The sequence below is a fragment of the Lissotriton vulgaris genome, chromosome 6, assembly GCF_964263255.1.
Source record: "Lissotriton vulgaris chromosome 6, aLisVul1.2, whole genome shotgun sequence".
Classification (NCBI taxonomy): Eukaryota; Metazoa; Chordata; class Amphibia; order Caudata; family Salamandridae; genus Lissotriton; species Lissotriton vulgaris.
In genome coordinates, this window is record NC_141694.1 from 1744297419 (window position 1) to 1744309879 (window position 12461).

At 46.2% G+C, this 12461-nt stretch overlaps 1 protein-coding gene across 1 annotated transcript in view; it reads right to left on the reverse strand.

The window, feature by feature from the left end:
* The window catches only part of LOC147709409 (calpain-13-like), a 454206-nt gene that overhangs the window by 64142 nt on the left and 377603 nt on the right, over positions 1–12461 (reverse strand). Inside the window, exons 20-21 of the mRNA XM_086925978.1 lie at positions 7066–7134; positions 187–265 (exon numbers count right to left, since the gene is read on the reverse strand). Of these exons, the coding sequence (XP_086782104.1) occupies positions 187–265; positions 7066–7134 (148 nt within the window). The remainder of the gene's footprint in view (positions 1–186; positions 266–7065; positions 7135–12461) is intronic.

Genomic DNA, 12461 nt, shown 5'->3' on the forward strand with positions numbered 1-12461 from the left:
GCAAAACTCAGGTTTCTGTTTCTGCAAAACCTACTCAGTGACTATCCATCTGAAAACAATCAAAGAACACCCTTGAGATGAGTAATAGTAACATCCTATCATTTATTTAAGTGCCAGGTGATGATTCAAAGTGTGGTTTGTGCACACTGGAAACTAGTTACTGCATCTTAGAACATGAGTGTGTACCTGCTGTTTCAGCTGCAGTCTGGAAAGCAGACCTGTCAAGGAAGCCTGACCCGTTAACATCTGTCTTCTTGAAAATGGCCTGAAAAACATACGAAGATATTTTTTATCAGTTATTTATAGTTCAAGGAAAGTTCCTATCTTAAAACAGCTATGTGTGCTTCAAATGATTGTAATTTCCGTTCATTACAGCGTACACAAATAAAATATTGGCTATAGGGGCTTAGAACACTGAGGGGCATATTCTCAAGGACTTATCGCTGAGTTAACGGCACTTTATCGGCAGCTAAACTGGCAATAAATGTATTGCACCATTCACAAGCTGGTGGTAACAGCCCATATCACCAGTTTAACTGCAGTAGCATCCATAAAAAACACCACCACAGATGACCCCGGCAACTATCGCTAATGAGATACAGAGTAGGCGTCGTGACAATGCCACTCGGCAACAGTCTCAATGACCAGCCAGATCGGCGATAAGAGCACAAAACATGCGAGAAGCCGCGTTAACAGCAGGAAACTAACACATGCTCTGACCTGGTGTAAAGTCGGACAACAGCCTGCACCACACAAGGGAGCTCAGCCCAGAACCACACCTGAAAGGCAACACATGCCATGGATCCCACGATCATGTAGCTCGGAGCCGATCAGGGCCACAACACCCACTGCCACCACACCCTCAACTCCCCCCTACTGGACCAACACTGAGGCAGTGCAGACAAAGACAGTGACCCTCAGAAAGTGCACCAACCTCACAGACCCAACACCAAAGAATATCCTTGTCCACTACATGCTCAATGGGACAACCATCCTCCACATCCTGACCACCATTGTCCACAGGCTAACGGTGCCAATACAGCGGACAACCAACATTCCACCTCAGACAAAGCTGCTGGCTGTGCAGCACGTGTCAGCCTCTGGTACCCTCCAACCAACAACCGCATGATAGAGGAGTCACACAGCCAGCCCAATCCAAGTCCCCCACAAAGGTCATGAATGACACCATCAACTTGGTACACCACTATCTATAATTACCCCACACTGCGCAGGATCAGCCGGAGAGCAAGCAAGGCTTCTATGCCACAGCTGGCCTCCCGCAAGTGTCAGGGGGCAATTGACTGCACAAATGTCCTACTTGTGCCCCCTGGCAACACCGCACAAAAGAATCACTAAAGAAAGTGCACATATCCCACCAATTTGCAGACAATAGTGGACAACCAGGGAATCTCCACCAACGTCGACGCAAACCACCCAGGCAATGTGCATGATCCCTACACCTTCCGACAGTCCAACATGAACCTGCGCTACCTGGATGGCACCCGCGGTAATGCACCGCTCGTTGGCAAATACCAAATGAACACAACACACACCACAACACCAGAATCATGCAACTTACAACACCGGGAATGCACACGTCACATACAACATGCCGAACAACATACACACCCACTAGACACAACAGCACAACTCACTGTGGAAACCTGGGGCAGTCATGTACATCAGCCATTAACAGCATGGAGTGTAGTGGACAGTGGACGCAACCATGTCACCCAAGCCAGTGAGGAAAAACGTGGAAATGTAGCTTGTTACGTCCCCATGTAAGCGTAAGCGGAGTGGGCTGGCCCGGCGTACGCCAGGCCAGTGTAGGGGTGTGAATAAAAAGCACGTAACTATGGGCGTTGTCCTCTACCGGAATTGCTAATGTCTCTGGCAGGGTGGCACCTCTCACCCCACCACGAGGCCGTCACCGTGAGCAGTGCTGCCTGCGATCCGTGCGCCTGCTGCACCCAGGCCGCTGGTCCCATGTGCACCAGGCCTCAATGCCCACCTGCCGACACCGGCGTGTGTCGAAGAGGGACCACCACGTGCTGGTGCGAGCTCCAAGGTCGAGGCCCGTGACCTTGGCAGCATCCTCAGACCATCACGGCCTCCGCAACACAGGCCCGCAGTACTCCATTCTCGTTGCCGTACTCTACCGGCAGACACAGCGGACAAGTAGGTCACACATTTGGAACTGAGTCTTGATTACACCATGGCAGAGAACATCAGTGGCTGCAGTAGTCCCAGGGTGGGCTAACCGCCCTGGTCATAATAGGGCAGCTGCGAGGCTGCCACCATGAGTCTGGCGGTTCGTGGACCATCAGACTCAAAATGAGGTCCTTATCTATTATTAGTCTAGATAGACCTGCAATAAGTGGAGGAAAGGCGGGTGCCATGGCAGTACTTATGTTGACAGTGGTCTGTACAGACATGCGCAATGCGGGTGATCTATTCGTTGCTCGACAGAAGAAATGCCTGCCCTGCTAGAGAGCAAGGCACCTGGTCCCGTGCTCCAAGAGAAAGGTAGTGAAAGAAGAAGCCTAAGGGCAGCGTGTAAGGCTCAAGGAATGGGAAGTACTGTAGGAAGAAGGATGAAGGTCTTACCCATCCCCAAAGCATTTTCCCCAATACTGGGGCATCATTTAATCTCACAGCCGAAGACGGACATTGTCAGGAGTGGGGAGCATCGAACTGAGCCAGTTCAATGAGCGACAGAAGGGCACTAATGGCCTTTCACAAGTGGAGGGACGCAGGCCTAAGGATGATTACCCTGCACATGTGTGTCTCCAGTGAAACGGGGTTGTGCCCACACCTGCACCATAACATCAGGGCGGCCTCGGGCATGGACCTCCTCTAAGTCCTGATTCCGATGAGCACTAAAATCTGCATCAAAATCCATGCACTCCACTGTAAGATAGGATGGGCTAATCCATTCTTGGAGGGAGCAGAGCACCAACAGACCATGCTGGCAGGGAAAAGAATATCCTCATACAGTTAAGATAGAGACATGCTGTTAGAGGACGGCAGGGACAAGGAGATGGAGACAAAATGTGCCTGGCCCAAAATGCATCTGGTTAAAAAGGAAAGCTCCCCTATGGGGCAACGACTACTCCCTCATTTTGGGCTGTGCCCTTTGATATTGTAGAGGCAAGAAGCGATAAGCGTAGCAGACATGCAGAAAGTGAAACTAGGCATCATGCTTCTCGGCCAATAAACGCACTGCTCTCATGCGGTTTATAGTAAACAACATAAGAGCAGTGCAAGTATTGGCTGGGACAAGTGAACACAGCGGAGACCAATGAGGCTAGTTCTCTGCTTCTCAGCCCCCCTTAAAGCAATTGTGACTGGGTAAGCCTGAACAACATATGTCAGGCTGGCCACAAGCAACATCCTGGCCAATCTGGCATGCGCAGTTCGAATACACAGCTCCAGCTGGTCTCTGCAGTAAACCCTGCCTAGGAGCACAGTTGCCTGCCAGAAGACAAATAAGGTATTTGTGCATAATGGCTCACAGGTAGCGGGTCAACGCCTCTATGGTCATATGGAGAAACCACCTCTGCTCTCAAGGTTTCCTCTTGAATGTCTAAGGAAAGGAGGACTCCTTTCAGTAGCCATCCTGCACTCAGTATGCACGTGACAAGCGTCATCCCACCTAGGGTGAAAAAGCTGCAAAGGGTAGGTAAAACCTCCTTGGCAATCTGTACAGTTCTTGAATGAAGATGATAGATATTGCATGATTTGAAAACACCCTGAGTCAGTGTTGAGAAAGAGCACAGCATAGATCTTTCAGAACTAGAATTCCAAATGAATTCCACCTCAAGTAGAGCAAACATCAGGGGGGAAAAGTGGAAGATGAAAATTATAAAAATAATGGAATGAATGCAGTCTGCACCCATCTCAGGCCAACTCTTCTTATATATGAAAAAAGCAGGAGATGAGATCACAGGACGAAGGATAGCACCTTCTTGTTTTGTGAGCTTTAGACAAGTTAAATTGGGTAAACAACCCTTTTCAATAGGAGTAAACCACACCCAATTCTTCTGAAGAATGATGTCTCTCAAGCATGTGAAGACAAGCTCACTAATTGTTATTCTTCATCTTCTCTGTATAACCATGCCCTTCCTACTTTTCTCCTCAGTTGACACTCCCGCGCAGGCAGCTGGAGACCCCTCCAGGTATGCCAATTATTAAGGAGCAGTATCAAGAAAAATGTCTCAACTTGCAATAGCTTGAAGACCAGAGAGGTCTTCATAGAAGATTCTGGAACCACTCAGGGAGGAGGTAAGTTATTCATTCCATGTTAGGCCCTCAGGTTACATCATAAACAAGTGGATTTCATCAGGACCCCATCCTCTGCCCAACTCCCCCTCCCCTGCCTATCACTCAAGATTCCATACCCGCATTCTAGCATTTCATTCACTCTCAGCATTCCAGAAACCAGCTCAGACATACAGGGAATGAGGACACACAGGCGGGTACAAGGCCTACACATGGGTGACTTACTTTACATTTAAAAATAAGTGTTTCCCTCCTGTTAAAAGGTTCATTCTACAGGTTGACCTGCACGTTTAAAGGAGTCCGTCATCACTTGAAGGCCCGAAGCCATGTGTTTCCTTTCCCCCTTGTAATTGGCACAATAGGAGCAACAATCCATAGGCGAGAGTTAGCTTTTTATGCCAGTGGTGTATTTTCTTACCTCACGTACCATGGCCTTACTGGAAAGTTAAATATAGCTATTGAGGATTAGCCAATTTTACCATATTTTAGGGGTCATAGGTCAAACACTAGGGACTGGTCAGCAGTACACCAGTACACATACTTCACAAAAAATAGAAATCATCCACAAAACAATGGGGTTGACAACACAAAAAGAGGCATTTTTTCTCACAGTGACAATTTACTACACAACAGTATTTTCTCTTACATATTTTCATTACACGCAATTGAGCCACAGAAATAAACTAATCTTCACATGTTAACGTGAATGTGTGGTGAACTAGAAAGAAGTAATGGAACTCAGGACTCCTGGTTTAATGAACAGCAGCTGAGCCACCTGACAGCTCCTTATTACCAAGTAAAGAAAGGTTAAGATGTCATAATAAACAAAGTGCCATTTAAGTCACATAAAGTTGCATGGGATCGCAGAAGTGCATAACTGAAAACAAGGGAAGAATAATGTGTCAATCAAATGTATATCCTAGATTTATATAGTTACAGTTGCTGACTTTAAATTTCATGACTTCGAGAATGTGGTATTCTTGAAAACCTAAAACCCATTATTATTTTTGTGACGTGCACATCCTCAGAAACTGTAGTTACTTGTGTTTTTCTGTACCGAGTTCAGTGATATGTTTAAATTGGCAATTCGCCTGGGATAAAAACCTGCTTCGATTTGAACTGACAGAGTAAGGAGAGAAAGCATGGCCAATGTATTTGCAGGGGATTTAGAAAAATAGGGGCAGATGGTGCGTTTTGCACCATCATTTTCAAATAATGGGGCCGATTACGATGGCAGGAAATCCGTGACCGCTGGGCCTGATTATTCCCACCGCCAAATTAGGATGGCGGTGGGAAAAGGAAAGGTACTGCGGCGGACGGAAAGACTGTCCGCCACTTTTCTGCTGGTCGGGCTTTATATGGTTCCAGACACCGCCATCCATATGAGAATGCAGGCTCAGAGCAGCCTTTCCATGGCTGCATTGCTGCCATGGAAAGGCTTGCGGTTCTTGCTTGTGGGGGGTTGTTGCGGGCTCCCAGGGTGTGGGGTACACATGGGTGGTACCTATGGTACCCCCCTGCTTTTACATGTACACTGTGGCAGGCACCGCCTGCTGCCTGTCACGGTGTGCATGTAAAAGCACAACATGTATATTTTACATTGCGGTGGGTGCTGCTAGCAGCACCGCCCGCCGAAATGTAAAATATACAGGATGCACCTGCCACACTGGCGGGCGCATCATAATTGCTATGGTGTGACCTGCGCAACTATTGCGGGCGGTCCCTTTAGGAGCTGCGATCCGGCCGCCATCGTAATCGGCCCCTTAATTCTCTGAGTAAGGAAATATTTCCATCATTTTGTGGTAAGTAAGGTAAGCTTTACCCTCCCTGGGAGTTGTTCCTCAACCAGGCTGTGAAATCTTTGAACAAATGGTGACAAAACTTTAGATTTTTCGACACAATTTACATAATAATAGTTATTAAGATATATGCATGAGAGGCCCACACAACAGTGATGCTGCTCAATTTGGTGGAACCTACAATATCACATAGCAGAAAGGGTGACAAACATTGTGCATGCTCAGGACCCTACAGCTGTACTGCTATAAAGAAAACTGTATCAGTATAGAATCGATTATCAGATTACCAGATTCCTGCATGAGCCAGAACATAAAATGCCTTTTAGAACCGAGAAAGCAAAACCATCAATAGCCCTCATAAAACCAGCAAGATTTATTCCTTAAATGTTAGCTTTCAATATATTTTCTGAAATACACATTTTTAAAGAGACAACAGCTTTTAAAATTTAAACAGTTGACCAAAGATGAATATATCTAATCTACAGCAACAGAGGCATGCCCTTTTTGCCACCGAATGCAAGACTAGTTTAAAAAAAGACATGTTTGGCACCTACCATTAACTTGCCACTTTCATCAAGCACTTACAAGTATTTTAGTCACGCATGGGCAGACTCTGACTTACATGTCCATCAGGGTTTATCATTATTATCAAAAACCAGCGATGACCCACTCATGGCAAGTATTTTCACTGACATTTGTTTCTAAGACAATAAGTCTAAAATGTTCACAAACAGTCAAGGTTATTTACCATAGTGCTTTGGTAACCAATACGAATGTATATCCACAGTTTTGTCTAGAAGTTCCACAATAAGGCAGCATAGTCTGCATATAATTGATGAATGTGAAAGTTTATTTTACATAATCACAATTATTTTTTATTATTAGTAATAATTTTGATTTGTGAGAGAGGTTTTTGCCACAAAACAATATATTTTACATCAGACCTTAACCCCCAAAAATGCCTTTTAACTATTTTGCACTGTACCTTAAAGAAGTTCAGATAGTTCCATAAGCGATGAAACTGCTTCAGATCAAGTCTTCCACTCATGCTATACTGTGTATATGTTAAGGGTTTTATGTACTTTGGAGACTTCGGTAGGCAGATTAAATCATATGGCATCTCTGTGTGTTACTGACAGTTCTATCTCAAAGAGAAAAGCTTAAATGGGAAATAGAAGTGAGGATAATTTATTTAAGGCAGTCTAATCAATGCAGTTTTCTCCAGTGCATATATTTAAACACAATCACACCATAAAATATGGGCAGTTCTTGGGGGCATGGGGAGGCTGTGCACTATCTTGAAGGAGCATCAGCCACTCACCTCAGCTGAGCCTCTCCCCTGCACCCCCTGGCACTCTACACCCCTGGTTTTACCCAGCTGTGTATTTGCATGCAGTAAAACCCGTCTGCGGTTTCCAGACCCAGAAACTTCATGTCCAGGAACACTGGACCACTCACTCGGAGTTGCTCAGAGAGGTTTCACCTGGGGTAACATAACATGGAGGTCTATATGACCAAATGAGCCTTCCACAAGTGAATACTATGCAAAAGTGGCGAAAATAAAAATATTACTGCAAATATTTGAAACGACATAATCTGAATTTACGAGGGAATGCTTGTGTAAAAAAATGAAGTCTACCTATGCCTCACACGCCTGCTATTTCGATAATCAGTCACATGAGCAAAAAGCAAATATATGAAGATACCCTTTATGCATTATTGCAGGATCTACTTCCTTTCAACTCATACAAACATCTTTGATGATGTGAAAAAAAGGATCCTTTAGGAAATTTGATTGGAAGTTGTCAAATTTAACAAGGTTTCCATGCCCTTAATTTAAAGAATGCTCCGATAGATGCAATGAATTTATAGAACTTTTACAGAGCATTTCACATGACACAGATGTAAGAATTCATTTAAGAAATAAAAGGAACATCAGAAGACAATAACCATTCTAAACGTATAACGAATCACAAACTAGATTAATTCACGTGCTCACTCAAATCCGCTGTAGGCTTAGATTTCCTCTTAGAACTCCTAAGAGATTTAGGGGCATATTATCAAGGGGGTTTATCTCCGCTTTCTTGGCTTTTAAATTATCTCCCTATTACCTAGCTGTCGCTAACACCAGTTAGCGACAGCTAGTAGGAGATAGTGACCATCTTGGGCCCCACTTTGCATGTCAGAGATATTTATCACTAATGACATGCAAAGTGGGCGTGCCAAGATGTTAGCGCCTGGAAACATCGCTATCTCCTATTACCAACTTTTGGAGATATTTGCGCTAATATCTCCAAAAGCTAACACCTGCCCTGAGCAGTTCTTAGCCATGTTATCCAATGAGAGGTGGATAGCATGGCTAAGAGCATTAGCTCGGTAATGCATGAATATCGCTGGCTTTTCAGCGATATTCATGCATTGCAGCCGATTTTTATCACATTTGCAATAAACCTTGGTAATACTAAGGTTTATCTGCGATAAAAATCGCCGCAGGTCGGCAAAACATTTTTTGTCTCTAACCAAGCAATAGCGATAATTATCGCTATTGCTTGGTAATATGCCCCTTAGTATTTTTGCCAGCACCATCAAGTTCAGCTTCCACTCGGGTTTCCCCTCTCACCAAATGATCCTGAACACATTTATCTCTGATTACAACAACTCTGTTTAAATTCCATATGCGATAGTCATTAATCTTGACTGCATTATTAAAAACCTTGATGACTTTTATAAGCTTTAAGAACCCTGCAGAACAACCTCTTATAGTCGTTTTTTTAACTAATGCCCAGTCTCCCCCCCTTGACAGCTGTTCTTTTAACATTCTTTCTTAGGTCATAAAGCTCCTTGCGAGCTTCAATCTTCTTTGCCTCTGTTAACCTCCAATTACATGCCTAATTACTTTCATCACCACGTGTTTGCATATCATTGACCCAAGCAGCGCCTACCCCTGACTAATTCAAAAGGGGTTTTCCTGATAACAGCATGAGGAGACACGCTGTATACTTTCACCTTCTCGAAAATTTCCTTCCGCCAATCCAAGCCTGAACTCTTTGTCATGTCTAGGGTTTCTACCAATACATGATTGAAGCGCTCCACCATCCATTTGTCTTTAAGAATGACATCTGGAATCCCTTCTCTAGCAATACGCTCTTCTAAAAATCTTTTCAAATGCTTAGTTCCAATACCATGTGTGTTAGCTATTTCAGGCCAACTTGAAAACAAATCAACGAGAACTATAATGTACAACTCACATCCTGTAAAGCGAATGGGGCCAACCACATCTAACCCAACCTCCTCCCATGCACCATTAGGGCACTCTCCTATAACCAAGGGTTGTACTTTAGGTTTAGCCACCCTCTCGCTTAACGCACACCGAACACAATGTCTGATAATACGTCATGGTGATGCGGTGGGCGCGCCTCAGCATGGATTGGCCATAGGGTTCCAAAGTGACCCGGAAGCGATTGAATCGCTTCAGGGTCACTGGGGAGCAGAGGTCAGGCCGGTTAGAAATGGCCTGGTATGTAGGGGGGTTTAAAAGGCCGGAGAGTGCGGGAGTCGGCCTCTTGTACCCCGTGCTCCACGGTTTGCCCCACCCAGCCTCTAGGAGGCTGTAATCTTTTTCCCTTTAGTTTTTTGCAGGTTTATAAACATGGAGGCTCAGGAGCATCGCACTGCGTAGGCAGCAAGAGTGGCAGCATTGTTACGATCTGTTTTTTATCTTCTCGCCGCATTTGCAGCGTTGGCTTGGAGCGTGCTGCGGTGATTGATCGGAGCGGCAGTCGAGGATTCGTCTACAGGCAAGGGGACGGCGAAATCGGGAGGCCCACGCGCTGTTGTGCTGTAGAGGTACCGGACGTGAGGTTTGTTGGTCGTAAATGCGAGAGGGGCCGGACTCTTGTGCACAAGGGCGTGTGTACAAGAGCTCCGCGTAAGGCTGCTTCCTGCCGGAGCTGAGTTAAAGTGAAGCGCTCACGCTAGGTTGTGGGACTAAGGATCAGGGGTAATTAAAAAGCGCTAACAGCTATTTTGAAGTGCTCGTTTTGTACGTTAACTGGCGCTGTCAGGTGGTTTAGGGGGAAGTCAAAAGGAGAGTGGCCTAGCAGGATTAACACAGCGGGGTTGGGATTGCAGGATTCTCCAGCATTTGTGTGAGTCTTACTGTTGCCAGCTATTGCCCTTGCACGCTAGCTTAGCTGTTTACCTCTTTCAGTGCACATCTGCAGTGCTCTGAAGGTTCAAAGTCCAAAAGGGTGATTCACCCTTTATTGAAGTGATCATTTTGGGAGGAAGTAATTTGTGTTTGTGTACCTGACTTTGAATACAGTTGGGGCACTGCAGTTGGTTATCTTAAAGATGCACTATTGTGGGAATTGGTGATAATAACCCATTGTTTCCTTTTTGGATAAATGTTTCTGGCATTTTTATAAAGGCAGTCTGTTGTGATTTCAAGCTCAGGCAATTCCCTACTGATTAACTCGCTTTTGTTAAGAGAGCAAAGGGTGGACATTACTGTCATCAGTCAAATAACAATCAAGTTGTTATAATTACAGGTTTCACGCTACCACACCCTCTTCGCAGTGCCGCATCGGAGGAGACGCAGGTTTTTTTTCTCAGAGGTCACAAACAGTCAGGCTTGAGATTACTCGCCCAACACCCAGACTAGCTGGGTGGCGCGGTTCCTGTTGCGTGGTGCTTACGGCCAATTTGTGTACCCCAACGGTGCTCAGGTAAGGACCTGGACAGGTTTCCAGGTCAGGCAAACGTTGTTAGGAGGCACTCTGTGACGGACATAGTTTGGGTACTGATAACATTGTGTTTGCGGTGTTATTGACTATTAGTGCATACGTTACCTTGCAACTGTTGCCTCGGGAGCTATGGCTAGTAAGCGTGGCACAAAGCGATCCCGCATGGAACATATGTTGGAATCAATGATGCGGAGGATGGCGACAATGGATAGAAGATGGGGAACGGTAGAGCAAATGGGACACAGCCTTGCCGAGCTTAGACAAAGAGTAGATGGGCAGAGTGGGGCAGCAGGCAGGCATAAGCGAACCATAGTGCCCCAAAAACACAGGGGGGAATTGGACCCACTCCCCAGGCGGGCTAGGCCCAGGAAGGGGAAGAATTAAGGACCCATGCCAAGTCAGCCTTTAGGGGAGATTCCTTCAGGTGAGGGTCCCTCAGGAGTTCTAGTGACACCGGTGAGCCCTACACCTATACCAGTGATCCCTGCAAGTGTCCCATTGGTCCCCGCTCCTACCCCACCTATGCCTAAACCAAGTCCGGTGGCTCCCACATCAATCCCGGTGGTCCCCGCGTCAATTCCTGTGGTGCCCACACCTAGCCCAGTAATACAGATTCAGAATCAAGTGGTCCCCATTCCCATCTCAGCACCAGCAGTTGTTAATCAGGTACCACAGGAGTTAGTGGCGCAGTTAGGGGCAGTTCTCCCTTGGCTAGGAAAGGGGGGGATATTAGAAACTTCGGTGGGAGCAAAAGAGGAAGGATAGGACCCGTTAGCGGAGGCACAGAGGATTGTGGCAAAGATTATTGTGGCTTCAAGCGGGGTGCCAGGCGAAGGGCCAGGTACTTCATTTATGCCCCAACTAGCGGTACAGGTGAGCGGCCATGAAAAAGACAAGCTGATGGAGCCAGCTGGAGTTGGGGCAATAGGTAAGGAAGTGTCATTGCCACTACTGGGTGGGGGTTTGCTACCCACTAGAAGGGAACATTTGGCCAGGCATGTAATACGCGAAGTGAAGGAATTGGTATGGTCTGGTGCTTACCTCAATATGTTCTCCTTACTTGTGGATGACAGGGAAATAGAGTACGCAAAGAAGCAGAAAGACTGGATGCTACCTAGTGAATGGCGCGCTGAAATGTTGAGATTCAGGGTGGAGGAGACTTTAAGCAACTGGATTAGGGCCTTCTCTGTATGTATGGCAATAATAGCTGAGCGTTCACCTAATCTGCAAGCAGAAATGTCTTGTTAGCAGAGCAGGGTTTCTATGACTCATGATAAATATGGGGGCGTAGGGTGGAAGGACTATGACATGAATTTTAGGAAAGCCAAGGCAATTGACCCATCACTTTCCTGGGACCGGGTCAACACAATCTCGTGGTTAGATCAGTTTGGCTCAGGGCAGCCGGGCATTGCAGTTAAAAATTTGAACAAGGGTCACACTTCCCAAGAGCCTCAGACCTTTCGGCCACCACAAACCTCGGGCACGGCCCCTAGTCCAGGGAGCGGTGGGGGATGGAAAGGGACATGTTGGGATTTTAATAGACGGACATGCGCCAGGGCCCAAGGCACTGAGTAAATTCAGGCACGCATGCTCCATATGTAATCACCCACCTCACCCAGAATCAAAATGCCTCAAA